At 38.9% G+C, this 15,487-nt stretch overlaps 2 protein-coding genes across 2 annotated transcripts in view; both read left to right on the plus strand.

The window, feature by feature from the left end:
- The window catches only part of LOC138026988 (serine palmitoyltransferase 2-like), an 11,858-nt gene extending 11,663 nt beyond the window's left edge, over positions 1 to 195 (plus strand). The window contains exon 11 of the mRNA XM_068874469.1: positions 1 to 195. This exon is cut by the window's left edge and continues 340 nt beyond it. The gene's annotated coding sequence lies outside the window, so the exon portion shown is untranslated.
- A 1,206-nt stretch (positions 196 to 1,401) lies between these two features.
- LOC138026185 (serine palmitoyltransferase 2-like) lies at positions 1,402 to 13,481 on the plus strand. Its single transcript, XM_068873404.1, has 11 exons — positions 1,402 to 1,691; positions 3,378 to 3,532; positions 4,061 to 4,206; positions 4,788 to 5,006; positions 6,691 to 6,796; positions 7,475 to 7,694; positions 8,602 to 8,728; positions 9,449 to 9,485; positions 9,858 to 9,956; positions 10,903 to 11,032; positions 12,191 to 13,481. Exons 1-11 carry the CDS (start codon positions 1,416 to 1,418, stop codon positions 12,260 to 12,262), a joined length of 1,587 nt encoding a protein of 528 aa, XP_068729505.1. The 5' UTR covers positions 1,402 to 1,415; the 3' UTR covers positions 12,263 to 13,481.
- Positions 13,482 to 15,487: the final 2,006 nt, after the last annotated feature.

Here is a 15,487-nt window from a genome sequence, read left to right on the forward strand (position 1 = left end):
TACTTCACTCAGTTCACTTTTCACTGGTTTAGCTAAAGCGAGGGAGAATCGCTGTAAAAACTAATTAGGTGTCAAGGGCCGACAAAAGAGCGAATTGCGCGTGAGTGAAATTATGAAGACCGCAGTAGATGATGTTGAATCAAATATGGACCAGAAATAAACGTTTCAATAAAAAAATCAGGTATTGACGGTTTACTTGGCGCTGTAGGAGCACTCAAATCGCGAGAGGTTCACGAGAGGCGCTCACAAGTTACGTATACAAAGAATTTCGATCGGTACCCGAGGTACTATATGGATATCTGCTCTCCCCCCTTGACTTCTCCCTCGTAATTGTTATGGAGTGGTTTTCACTCACGTGACCAGAGCCATATTTGATAATTGAAACAAAAGAAATTATTTGCATAAAATAGGGTTCAATTCCCGAAGGACTAGTTTGGTACACCATGATGGCCGCCGTTCCTTTGTTTAGGTACACTAACACGGCCGCCGTGGCGTCACGTGAAAACACTAGTCTCTATAGCTGACAGCCACGTGCGGAGAGAACGGGCGGTCTGCGTGATAGCTTTCATCTTCAAAATTTACGCCCGTGACCCTGTTGAATTTTTCTTGTTTGCCGCGTTGATGACTTGATATTTTGAGCAAGAGCCGATACAACACAGATTTGATTTAGTTCGTTACTAAATCAAAGCTATGTAGCATCGGTTGTTGCTCAAAATATTTAGTTTTTCAATACACCGATCTGATCAAACCGGTTGATCCAACGGTTGCTTTTCTTGAAAACTCTTGATGACTAGGGCCGTTCACAAGTTTCTTCAGTCAAATCTTAAATACTCTTTTTCTTTGGCCATCTCAGTTTTATCAGAAATAACACACAAACAGCGGTGACAAACATCAGATATAAACGCATCATTTGAAATTATCTTTCTGACTTGACGTTTCGTATGCTTCTGCATACATCTTCAGAAGTGGCGGTTGATACAAAATTGGAGTTTAAATACACAAGATCACTAAAAAAACAAAGAAAGACACAGCTTTTCGCTGCTGACATGGGCTTTAAATCTTTGATCAACAGTGTCTCCTTTATTTTTACAGTGAGTGTCAGATCGCCCTTTCGCTAAAATTTCAAAATGATCCCATTTCAAACTGTGACCAGTTGATGTAACATGGTCCGCGAGAGCCGAAGTTCTTCTGTCATGCAATTTTATCTTCACTGAGAAATGCACAAAATGCCAATTCAAAATCAGCGGTATGCACGTCAATCTAAAGAGAAGTCTCAATATATTATCTCAAAAACAATTAATTGTAGTTACATGTAAAACTAATGGTTGCACGGGTGCCCACGCGCACGCGCTTACTATTGTCGGTGTTTGCCTTCTATACGAGAGGGAACTAAGCACTAGGGCGAAAACTTCAAGATGGCAGCGGGATCGTACACAGCAAGGCGTCGACGGACAAATAAGTCACATAAAAATGGTTTTTGTGACCGAAAAAATGGATTATCAGTTCAAAACGAAGAGAAGCTTAAAGATTTCAAAGATTCCTTTGTGGAAGAGTTTGAAGATACCCCTTTCCAAGTGGCTGTCTTGACGTATTTGTCATATTTCTTTTTAATTCTGTTCGGTTACTTACGTGACTTCATGCGAAAATATGGACTGGAAAGATCAAAAGCGCCTAAAGAGTCTGGAAACAAGGTAGGGTACCGAAGAGAACTTTATGGCAGCGTAGAAAACATAGAAAGTAGTTTATAAGATTAACAATCTCTTGTCTGCATAATGATGAGCTTTGAGCTAGCGTTAAGACAGCTGGCTGTATGATGTGCAGTAGGCGTTCACCTCAGCTGAAACAATCAATTAACAACGGCGTTTAGCTGCAGATTTTATTTTGCGCTGGGAACCAAATGCTATTGTCGCTTAAGAACTGAAGAAGTTCGCTATGTAAAGCGAGAAGCGATTTGGCAATATAGTTTGTCCAAACACGAGTTTCAATGATCGTCTCTGTCCGTACACATGTTTGGACATGCCGTCATCGACAAAGAATGCATTTAGGTCTTATTTTATCAGTCAAGTACACACATCGAGATTTTATCAATACTGAGCGCATATTTGCCGAACATACACAGTTTTGGGCAGCTTCTGCAGGTAGCGGAGCACAAATTACGTAAAACAAAAGAAACAAAGACTGAAAACAAAATAACTCCAAATAAAGACTAATCCCAAGTGACCAAAAACACAATGCTTTCCGGTACTTGAAGAAAGACCCCAGTTTTGACCCCTGTTCAAACATTAAACATTGGATGATTTTGGCAAAGGAATATATCTTTGAAACACATCATTTTTATAATAAATAGTGTTTTTACAATCAGTCATATTGGCATTGGTGCTACTTATGTATGCATGATTTATCAATAGAGGTCAAGCTAAAGTATTCAGGGGGAAAATTCTTTTGACAGCATTTTAAAAAATGATCAGCATTAATTACATGCCATCCACCCAAACCCCCTTTACTTTTTGCATGAAATTACATGATGTAAACTAATTTCAATCTTACAATGTGATTTATGATGATAACAAAGAAATGATTCAGAATAGTAGATCTAGAAGGAATCAAACCTACACCTGTTGAAGTCAGATTCCTGCTAATATGCGCTAAACCAACGTAACCAGTTACTGGAAATAGCCCGATTTTAACAGTATTTTAATAGAGGTATTTTTTACATTCAGTAGGAGGCTAACCATTTCAAAATCATTGCTTAGACCTAAATGCAGATCCGCGTCTAGCCCGAAAACAATGTTACTTTATCAAGTGAAGGCCGATCCTCTCGATTCTATATCTAAAACCAAGGTTTTTCTTTTATTATTAAAGATGGGAAAAATTGCATAGTGTAAAGTGTAATGAAGTGTTTTGTGGGGTTTTGGTGCATGGCATCTAATGCCAACCATTTGAAACGATCACAAGTTTGCAGGGGAAAAAAGCTCCATTGTTACACTGCTGTGCTAAAGCTGAAGTCAGGAAAATAGTTTCCATTTTTTTATTTACATATATTTAGGGAAAATATTTAACTTGCGAATAACAAATGTGAACTCATCACACAACATCCGTTAGTGAGACAAGTCAAGCAAGTTACAGTACAATCTTTTTTGATACAGTTCAGTTGCACTCAAATGTTGGTGTTCTCAAACTAAAATTAATTACAGAATGAAATTACCTTATTTAGATATGGATACCAACTAACCTCACATTTGAATTGCAAGTGAAATGCCTTTCCAAAATTTAATTTTGTAACTGTTCAAACAATCATTTACTGCTCATCTGTGTGAGTACTTACCTTCTATAATCTTCATATTGTATCAGTCACTTTTTACTCTTTCTCTCCTTAGGGATTCATCCCCCTTTATGCAGATTTTGAAAGTTTCTACACAAGGAATCTTTATACTAGAATAAGAGATTGTTGGAACCGACCAATTTGTAGTGTGCCTGGGGCTCATATTGAACTTTTGGATAGAGCAACTGATGACTATGGATGGTCCTTCAGGTAATTCAAAGCTAAACAAGAAAGTGCAGTTTTTATATGGATAATCACATGATTTTGAGTATTATTTGGCATAATTAGACAAACAAAATTAGTTTTGGGTGCCTTTGAAAAAATTACGGGTGCCTATTTATTCCGAATTGATTACTTAATAATTAGATGTGAGAAAATTTTGAGAAAGCCTGCTGTAGTTATAAGCAGAAGCATTCACATGCATATCACATAGTCGTGCAAAAATTGTGCCATCCAGGGCTAGCATTTGATTGGCTATCTGTTGATTTCTTTGATAATTGGCCAATTAGAGTGCCTGCTTTGTTACGTCTTTTTGCACTGAATTACATGTAGCTCTTTTCTGCACTGTTACGTAGAAACTGCATTTATCATATCCGTCCAGAAGGGAGATTTTTTTTCATGTACAGTTTAATATTAATGTAGAAAATCTAGAATCTTATGGGATTTGGGAAACTCAATTTGAAGGTCTCAAAAAGGAATGCAGGTAGTTGTCTTTAGAAAAATGGTTGTTTGTTTCAGGCTTACTGGGAACTCTACTAAGGCCCTAAATCTTGGTTCTTACAACTATCTTGGGTTTGCGGAAAATGTTGGACCATGTGCCAAAGCTGCAGAGGAAGCAGTAAGAACATATGGTCTGGCTGGTTGCAGCTCAAGGCATGAATATGGTTAGTGCATTACTTTGCCACATTTTATCTCCATTTCAAGTAGCAGAGATGTATCCATTAGTAGAGATGGCAGGTTATAATATCAGATCCTTTTTTGGATGATTTATTTGTAGAAAATAGTTATTATTAAATAATTATTTTATGTGAAAAAATGAGGGAAATAAATTAATACCACTATTTTTCTTAAAAGAGCATTGCAATGATTGAACAAAATGGGGTAGGGATTTCCCTTTCTTAAGAGGACGGAAAACATGCAAACAGGTCTGTTCAACTTAACTTCTATGAAGAAATACATGTAGGAGTAATTTTCGAAAAGATGGCATGATGATCTCACTGGATCCATGGGTGAAAAGAAAAAGAAAACAAACTGAATGTACTGGTAAAAATTATATTACGTAGTAATAACAGATCCAGATGTGATCTTTTTAAAGTTTTCTGTTGTGCAAGAGTGTGTTATCATTTAATATTTTAAGCTGTTAACAGAAGTGTGATTTATCAGATGATGATTTTTAAGAGAAGTATGAAACGGGTGCATCATTTTAGGGCTGACAAAGAAAATTACATTTTTTTCCATTCTGCAGGCACTCTTAATCTTCACAATGAACTTGAAACTCTTGTGGCTCGGTTTGTTGGAAAACCTGCTGCAATAACATTTGGTATGGGCTTTGCAACCAACTCTACCAACATACCCACCCTGGTGGGCAAGGGAGATTTGATAGTCAGCGATGAGCTGAATCATTCTTCACTGGTGCTTGGTGCTCGTTTGTCAGGGGCTAGAATAAAAGTCTTTAAACATAATGGTGAGTGACTAGCACATGCTTTAAAAAGCGAAAATAATAATAATAATGATGATGATGATGACAACAAAAACAATAATAATATAACATCATAATGGACGTCCTCAGTGGCTGGTCTAAAGAATTGGATCAAGTGATGAGGAAGCTGAAAGAAAGCAAGTGTGGTATAGGAAAAGATGCAGAAAGTAGTCATTACAAGTACTTTGAATATGGCATGAACATTTAAAGTGCATGTGTGATAGCACACCCTAATCTGCCAAGGCATTGAATTATCATGTAATAGTTTAAGTTTTATTGATTTTGCCCTATTTTAAGCTTTTAATTTAGAAGCATTAGGACTGACCTAGATCAGGTCCTATAATTATTATAACATATTACAACAGAGTATCAAATTTAGTGCTTTAGACTCATTATTAAGGATATCACTGAAGTGGTGAGTGATGGCTTAGGGTCTTTTAGTTTAAGTTTTAAGACTATATTAGGAAATGAATTTATTACATGTAGCTAATTAATTAAGTAGGGTTTATCTAATCGTTGTGTCTAAGAATCTTTTTAGATTTGTCCTAAGATTAGGACTGAGTCATAGGTTTATCTTTGTTTATAGGCTTTATCATTAGGTTTTTAGGTTTTAGCAGATATAGTAAAAGTCATCTATATGTTAAATTAGCGGCCTACAGGCTACACCTTGCGTGCACTATAGAGCCTTGACCACTTATTAGAGCATTCATACGTATTTACTGCTCACAATAATAATAATAATAATAATAATAATAATAATAATCAGCTCCACTCGGAAGGGGGTTGGGAGGCATGGTGGCCTCATGGTAAGAGTGGTTGACTCCGGATCTAGTAGTCGGGGTTCGGGTCCTGGCCGGGGACATTGCGCTGTGTTCTTTGGCAAGGGACGTTACTTTCAGGGTGCCTCTCTCCACCCAGGTGTAGAAATTGGTACTGGCAAAAATGCTGGGGGTAACCCTGCAATGGACCAGCATCCCATCCAGAGGGGAGTAGAAATACTCCTAGTCGCTTCATGCTACAGAAACTGGAGATAAGCACCAGCCTGATTGGCCTTCCTAGGCTCGTAACAGCGACTTTGCCATCGAGAAGGGAGGGGAGGTCCTGGGTCCTGGGAAAGAAAGGGGAGGTTTTCAGGGAGGTCCTGCATCCAATTGAATTGGCATTTAGAGATGTTGGGTTTTGAGGAGAGGGAAAAACTGGAGACCTGGAGAAAAACCTATAGGAGCAGAGTAAAGAGCCAACAACAAACTTAACCCACATATGACAAAATTTTAGTTTCTAAAGAAACTGTGGTACTGGGTCAGTGGGAGATTGAAACAGAAAATTGATTTTATCAAACAAGTTGATAAAGGTCGAATAACCACCGAGAAAGATTTGGAAAGCTGACGTTTCGAGCGTTAGCCCTTTGTCGGAGCACATATGGCCTGCCACGAGTGTTTAATTGAACCCGGGTCACATTGGTGGAAGGCGAATGCTACCTGTATAGCCATTGCACCATCCCTGAGCTCCACTCCCCTGGGGCCACAGATGTACATGTAACAAGCGAAATAAATAATCCATAACCATTATTACTACTTCATTAATAATTATTTTCCTTTGACGTATTCTACGTGTATATTTTGGATGTGGAATTTACTGTGTTCTTTGTTACAAAACGTATTTTTCTCAGATATGAAAAGTCTTGAAAGTATCCTTCGTGAATCAGTTGTGCAGGGGCAGCCTCGCACCCACAGACCGTGGAGCAAAATACTAATCATTGTTGAGGGGATTTATAGGTGAGACTGACACACAAATATGTAAGTTTTAGGGACGGTGCCTACTACCGTTTATGATTATGTAGGAAACGTAGATCTTAACAAGTGTTATTGAAATCCAAAAAGAAAATTGGGGGTAACCACGCATTTTTCAAAGATAATATTTGTAAAAAGCTTTAAAATACAAAGCAATGTATGGCATTCTTTCTCAAATTGAAGCTTAATTATCTCTCAAAAATGCATGGTTGCCCTCAATTTTCTTTTTGGATACCAAGAGTACTTACTAAGATCTACTTTCTCCGGATGGTTTTAAACTGGGCAAAAATACCACTGTATTAGTAAGCATTACCGATAGGAAACCCGAGTATCTAGAGATGCGCAGAACGTACATGCAATAACAATAGTAGGCACTGCCCTTAAGCTTGGTACAAGTTTAAATAATTGGAGGAGACAGTAGTTTCTGAATGGAAGTAGAGGTTGTTAGATACGTAAGTAGACAAAAAAATATATTAATTTTCGTGATTATGCCTCTTGAGGCATTGATTAACTTTAAAATATTGACCCATTCTTCATCTGGTAATGAAAAAGCATAACTGCTCTCTGTAAAGATTTTTGGTTTTTCTTGTTTCAGCACTTATATGAAATTTATTTTTGTCTTAGCGTTGTAATCTCTGTTCTTTTAACTTTTTATATTTTTAGTATGGAAGGCTCTATTGTAAGACTACCCGAAGTTGTTGCTCTTAAAAAGAAGTACAAAGCATACCTTTTTTTGGATGAGGCACACAGTATTGGTGCCATGGGCCCAAATGGAAGGGGTGTCACAGATTTCTTTGGGGTGGACCCTGCAGATGTCGACATCATGATGGGGACATTTACCAAGAGTTTTGGAGCAGCAGGAGGTTACATTGCTGCAACTCAGGTAAACCACAGATAACAGTGGTTCTTTATACATACATGTATTCTGTTCTGATTGGATTTCTTCAGTCAAGTTAAGATTGCAGTCAGAAAACTCAAGACCCACAAGGCTCCCGATGTTGATGGTATCCCAGCGGAAGTTTACCAACCTGGTGGAGGCCCATGCCTGGAAAAGATCACAAGCCTGTTCCAGGTGTGCTGGCAGAGGGTAGAGGTGCCAAATGATCTTCGAAATGCCATAATTGTGTCCCTATATAAGAACAAGGGCGAGAAATCAGACTGCTCCAACTACAGGGGTATTACTTTCCATTGCGGCAAGATTCTTGCACGTGTTCTACTCAACAGACTGATACCTGCCATTGCAGAAGACATCCTTCCAGAAAGCCAGTGCGTTTTCACGCCAACTGGGGAACTGCAGATATGACCTTCGTACTTTGCCAAATTCAAGAGAAGAGCAGGGAGCAGAACATGGGTCTTAACAAAGCCTTGTAGACCTGATGAAGGCTTTTGACACCATGAGCAGAGACGGACTTTTGCGTATCCTGAGTAGAATCGGATGCGCCCCCCAATCTCCTCACAATCCTTCAACATCTCCATACAGATCAGCAGGGACAGGTGAAGCACAACGGGGAGCTCTCAAACTTGTTTCCTGTTGAGAATGGTGTAACATGTATGGAGACTCTGCAGAAGGGCTGAAAGTCCATGATGTGTAGATTTCTAGTTTAGAATGAGCCAGAGGTTGTTGTTCTGATTGCTTACAAAAAAAGAGCCTTTCATGACCAGAATGGTAAAGTCAGAGCAAAGTCATTTTGCCAGGTGGTCAATAATTTTTTTTTGTCCAGTGCCCAGCCCAAAAGTGAATTTCAGCACCTTACTTTGACATAATTTTATTTCTTGACCTTATTTCACAGGAGATAATCGACCATATCAGAGGCAGTTCCCATGGTGCAGCATATGCATCTTCAATGTCCCCACCTGTTGCCTTGCAAATTATTTCATCCATGAAAATGATCATGGGCGAAGATGGTACAGATAAAGGTAAAATTATGCAATTTTAACCCTGTACAGAATGTCCATGAGAGATGGCTGTATTTTTTGTGACTGAGAAGTGTGGGAATTAGTTTGATTGTTTCACTTGTGGCTTTTACTGTTGGCCAGTCTCCTAACTGGCATGCACCAACAACACAGGCTGGTTGGTGGGTCTCATGTGCTTGTATGTTTTGTTTTCTAAAATGTCAATCATGTGATGGTACTCAAGAGAGCATTTCCTTTCAACATTGGACATACACTGTATTCATGCTTTTACACACCCTTTTATGAACAAGATAAAGGACCAAATCTAAGCAATACCGTCACATGATTTATGTACTGCCCAGTCTCGCATGTGTGTTTATGTGCTGTAAAACCCTGTAACCGTAACCTAGTTGGCATTTCCATCAATGTGTCAAGCACAAACAAGAATTATTATCAATGCACAATTGTAATAATACAATAATATTATAATTTTTACATCCTATCTTCCTAAGAAGGGCAGCTTTTATAAGGTGATAATTAAAAACTATCCAAAGGATCAAACAAAGTGAGGTAATAAATATGATGGTAGTGATGGAAACTTGCTCTAAACCCCTGAAAATCAGAACAACCATCTTCAGGTGCATGTTTTGTTTCCCTACAATGTAGTTTAACAATCAACATTTTTTACTAACAATAATAATAACAACACACCTTATTTAAAGAGGGTAGTAACTTTCCTTGCAGGAAACGAAAGACTTAAAGCATTGGCTGAAAATTCAAAGTAAGTGTTTAACACGTCTTACATTGACTTGCGTCAGTTTGGTATTTCTGATGTAGCGATGTTGCACCTCTATCACCCCTATGTGAGCTTGGCAAGAAAAAATACTGGAGACACTTTGGGTTATCCACAGCCCATAAAGCCTTTTTGAGACAAGATACAAAATTACTTCATTCAGGATTTCATCATCCAAAAACATTTTCGAAAGATACTAGAAGTGATCATCACACTTAACCGGACAATTTGAGAAATTGTCTCTATATTAGAGACCTAAAAAATTCGGGAAGCTTTAACGGGATTGAAACCCATGACCTCTGCAATGCAGGTGCATGAGCTCTCTGTTCTTCCAAAAACATTGTTTTTTGTTTGTTTCAGGTATTTCAGACAAAGACTCAAACGAATGGGATTCATTGTGTATGGTCACGATGCCTCGCCTGTTGTACCCCTTCTTCTCTTTATGCCTGCTAAAATCGCGTAAGTGTAAATACGTTTAGAACCTAATGATACGAGCTCTACTGGGCTTTCAGCATATGAGGTGTTCTTACTAAGAGGATTTGAGGGGACTTGACATCAGCATGGAAAGGTGTCTCACGCAGTGACCACTGTACGAGTCCATATTAATTTCAGTCCCACCCTTTCAAACAAACAAAACCATATTCTTTGTATGAAGGATTCTTTTCAACATTGAGTTGGAAAGGATCCTATTGGGAGCAATAGTTTAAGACTTACTGTCACTTGCAGCCATTTCAAAATACCTTGTTTTGCCGGTTAGGGTTTGGCTTAGCGCACAGGTGGCTCAGTTGGTCGATCATCTGGCTGCCATGTGGGAGGTCGTGAGTTCGACTCCGGCCGGACCAACACTCAGGGTCTTTTAATAACTGAGGAGAAAGTGCTGCCTTTGTAATTACATCCGCAAATGGTTAGACTTTCAAGTCTTCTCGGATAAGGACTATAAACCGTAGGACTCGTCTCACAACCCTTCAATGTTCATAACCCTGTGGGAAGTTAAAGAACCCACACACAATTCGAAAAGAGTTGGGCACGGAGTTGCCGGTGTTGTGGTCTAGCCTTTCCTTCAGTCGGCTTTGCGTAATCTTCTGAATGAAATACTGATCGATAGTAGTCAAATTGAAGGTGTCCAAGTGCTGAAACTGGTAAACCTTAGCCTGTCTTTATTGCTGTCGTAATTTCACAGTAGTGGTCTTGTCATTCATCGTCAGTTAATTTCGTTCATGCCACCTTCTGAGATTTTGGTCACCGGTCGGAATTTACTTATTTGTAAGATTAGGGTCGTTTTGTCTTCGTGTCAACTTCCTGATTGTTGGTCCAGATGGAGTTTGAGCCCAGAAAGTCATTCACAATGTCCATCCAACTGAGCCAACCAGTCAGTCGTGTAATCATGTTTTTTTTAAATTAATAGTGCATTTGGTCGTGAAATGCTTAAGAGGAACATAGCTGTTGTGGTTGCTGGATTTCCTGCCACTCCTTTAATTGAGTCCCGCACCAGATTTTGTTTGTCAGCTGCACACACTCGTGAAATGCTTGATAAGGTGAGTGAGTTAAAGAAAGAGAGAGACAGTTGTTCAGAATAGGGCAGCCTGCTTAAGCACCAATTATAATTATGTACCAGTTGATTTTTGTTTTCATATACGTACGCAGAGCAGGGTGGGGTCATATAAGAATTTCTTTTTGTTCCAGTTTTTTTTTTTGGCAAAATGTTGTATTGTTATTGGTAGATGGTGAAACTTTCGTAAGAAAGATGGAAAGCAGCGGGCGAAAGGACAACTAAAAAATACAAGTCCTAGACATCAATTTAGGCAGTGGCATTGCCAAGCCAACAGGCCAGCGGGACATTTTGTCCAATGAAGAATCTAGACAAACGACCAGGTAGCTCAATGAGTAGAGCATCCACCCCGTGTTACGGTTATCGTATCTTCAATTCCTGCCTGGAAAGCAAATTTTTGTGTTGTCCTTTCACCCGGTTGCCTAGCAACCAGGTTCGATTGCTCGAAGTCTGGCCAACGTTAACCGGTTGGTAAAGAGGCATCAAAATCTATAGGTTTTATTAGTAATTAACGCTGGTTAGCCCCGAACCATACTTCGAGCGGCAACCTGGACCAGCTTATTATGGTGGGATCTTAATGTTACCATGCTTATTGTAGCGTGACATTCCAAGGATCGATCTGCTTGTCCAATGCGAGCAAGAAATCAGAAGATTGATCCTAAACGAAACAGCCTGCAAGCTAACGTATTAACATTTATTTACCAAGTTGAACCACGATCTGGTATCAGGGGTGGCGCAGTGGTGAGAGCACTCCCCTCCCACAAATGTGGCCCGGGTCCGATTCCCGGTCCCGGCGTCATATGTGGGTTGAGTTTGCTGTTGGTCTCTCCTTGCTCCGGGCCGGAGGTTTTTCTGGGGGTACCCCGGTTTTTCCCTCTCCACATAAACCAAGACTGCCAAATTCCAATTCGATCCGGAATGCACGGACACATTGAACGAGCTCCTGACCGCTCTTAAGGTGTTCTCTAAAGCTGTTGCCCCTCCTGCTATCTCTTTCTGGTTCCAAGTTACCTCCACTGGTCGTAAATTGTATCACCATGCAGTCACTGAGGTTGTTATCATTTAGTAAGGAAGGAAAATTTAAATTTCTGTAGAATATAAATTTGTAAAATTTTATTGAGGCTCTTTGTTACTTCAATTTTAGGCACTTGATGCCATCGATGAGGTCGGGGACATTCTGCTGCTGAAATACTCGAAAGAACACCAAAGAAACTAAACCTCAGCAGTTAGATATGAACGAGCAAATGTTCGCAGAAATTTCTCGCTGGTTTATATAATTGTTTTTGAAGCAACCAGTAATTAATTCAGGTTTGCAGCAGGCATAGGGCGGTATAAAAACGTGCGAAAACGCTTCTGAGCCAATCGCAGATGGTTTTCTTTTACCTCTGATTGGTTTAGATTGTAGTGGCAGATTTTTAAGCCAATCACTTATCGCGAAAATGTGAAAACAAAGCAATCCAGAAATTAGTTTAGCCACCAAATTGAAAACCGCGTCATCTGACTTTGAACATAGCGGTAATTAGAAAACAAAACTTGAAAACATTTTATCGACATCAGCATAGCGTATCACAGGTTAGGAAGTTATTGTATTTATCCTAAAATGTTATTTTTAGAGTGTTTTGCACAGCTCTCAGGTTCTTTATGCAGGGTGTCAAGCTCGATTTTACCTATTACAATGTATTTCCTATTATTTAAAGTTCTTCTTTTTGTCTCCTATTTTTTCCTTGGTTGGTACGGAATCCAGTATTTAATGATAGTAAAATAATTTTGATGCCAATGTACTGTTTGAACCATTAATTGTCTCACGGTTGCAGAGTTGTCATTTCTTGCCCGGCTTTCCTCGCTCGCTGACATTTTCTCTCAGAAGATAATTTTTGTTAAAATTGTGGGGACTGTTTCAAGCCATGTCCTTTGAGAACAGTTTACCATGGATGCTTACAGTCTCTGTGCGGGGTCGAAGGTCTTGTTTTAGGTAGAGGTGTTACTGGATATCCTATTTTATTCCTTTTTAAAAAACAACGTCCGATTTTTCGCCTTATTATTCGAAACATTTCTTATTTTATTTATGTTATTTTGGTAAGTAAAATTCCTATTTTGCTATTTATTTTGCCCTTTTTCTTTGCTTGACACCCTGTTTGTTCCACTATGGCACCGTGGCCTCACGGGAGATTGATTTCGGCCTTGCAACTCATTCGTTTACGGTTTTTCTCCCGGCAAGAGTAAAGAAATGTGCAAAAATAGATTAATAGCCCTTATGCACGATGACGTCTGACTAGCTCCACCAAGCCTCGAATTTGAAAATCGAACTTGTGAATTTTAGCTTGAACTGAATCCCAAAGGAGCGAACTTGCAAAGAAATGCACGAACGAACAGTATCCTTGGTTTTCATCCACGTGATGAGACGGCCATGTTGGTGTACAAAACAATAGAAAATGGTTCCACAAGTTATTGCATATTATATAATCAAATCAATGCGCGCGCTCTGATTGGTCAATCAGCTATGTTTTATTGTGCCATGGAAAAATCGCGCGTCTTCTGAATTATTATATAAAAGCAATAGACCACAGGTTTCTATGGTTTATAGGCATGACAAACCACGCGGGATGTTGGTAGAACACACGAAGAAAGGCGAGTGATTTACGAATTCTTCTCGTGTTCTATGAACATCCCGCGTGGTTTATCAGCCTATAGACCATAGAAACTTGTGGTCTATTGCGTAAATAAAAGAGTCAAATTCTCAAAAGACATTTTAAAGCATTGTTCTGTACACCAACATGTCCGCCGTGACGTCAGAGGAAAACCCTCAATTGCATGTCCAGATAATGTGAATAATTGTGTGCAAATGAGGCTTGAAGGTGAATTTTTGAGCATATGACGTCATCACGCTTAAGGCCTATTAAGAAGACACTGTTTTGGTTTATATATTATCTCACGGGTGTGTTACGTAACATATTATGATCATTGAGGAGTTTTTCTTTCACTTCTTGTTATTTCTTATGAGGAACGTGTGAACGTGACCACAAAGTTATTTCTTCTAAAGAAAGCTGCACATTTAGTAAACATTATTTTTATTGTATTTACTTCTTGAGGGGATATTTGTCGAATATACTCTGTAATACGAAGTTTGTGTATTTTGAACTTCTACCTGTCGTCATTGGTTTTACTATTTATCATAATAATGTTGTGTATAAAATTATGGAATTAAGTGATAACTTTGTAATAATAAAAGTTTGATTGCATGTTACCTGGAAGAAAGGTAAGATACAAGAGATGAATGTATAATAGTAGTAAAAATAACACCAAAAACGTATTTGGCTCGTTGTTTTCTTTATTATCACAGTTTCGGGGGTGTTTTCTGAGTTAACCCTTTCTGGCTATTTCATTGAAATGCAAAAATTGTCAAAGAGAAAGGAATTCTGTTTTTCTCGAGCTTAAGTTCTTGACGAGAACAGTTCAGCATGTTATCAACTGGGCTCGTTTTGAGGCTTTCTTTGTCCGTAAGATGAGGAGAACACATAAATGGCTAACAAACCCCTGTGTTTTAGTGTTTAAATGGCGAAGGGGGCCGTCCCGGGAGGCCTCCCAATCACTTCGCTGTCATCGGAGGACAATATCATCATAGGCCATGGAAACGAAGCCAGTTTCGCTATTATGCGCTGAACGTAGTTCAGCGTATGGTTCATTTCATATATCATTTCGTTCGTTGATTCATTCTTCACGGGAAAATTAGAACCCACAAACCCACCGTCGCAACGGTATCGCGAGGTCACGGGTTCAAACCCCGTTGAAGTCCTGAAATTTGAAGGCTTCTCTACGCAAGTGCTAAAATTGCGTCCATAACTGCGAGGATCATAGCTTTACTTAATTATTGATTTATTATTATTATTATTAGTGATTCCAGTTTTTCTTGGGACCATTGTAAGTCCCAAGAGCTGAAAATAACAACAATGCTTGTGCAAATTTTGGAGGGACAATCAAAGAGTATTATGGTATTTTTTATACTGGCTAATTCTAGATCGATTGTAGGGGTAGTGTTCTGTAAACAGGAGTCTTCCGTGGTACTGGGAATAAATATTATGGAGTTTAAGGTGGCTCAAACCAGTTTCAACACTTGAAATAAACGTTCTTATTAGAAGGATTGTCATTACAACACTTCATCATTTAACGGCAATGTTATGGTACCATATCAAACACCAATTATTGCTGAACAAGATGCAGTCATTTTTGTGACGTAACAAGTTACCGTGGTAACAGGAAAGCCTTGCAAAAACACCCCATATTTTGGCTTTAGCTGCTCATATCTCGAAAACGAACTAGGGGACACTATTTTTTTATTTCCGAAATGTAATCAGCATGCCAGAATGAGACTTTCTGAAAAGTTTTTAAAAAATTTGGATTCAGAGCCACCTTAAATAATTGAAGTTTGTAATTGCTGAAATTT

Source organism: Montipora capricornis, chromosome 12 (assembly GCF_036669925.1).
Source record: "Montipora capricornis isolate CH-2021 chromosome 12, ASM3666992v2, whole genome shotgun sequence".
Lineage (NCBI taxonomy): Eukaryota > Metazoa > Cnidaria > Anthozoa > Scleractinia > Acroporidae > Montipora > Montipora capricornis.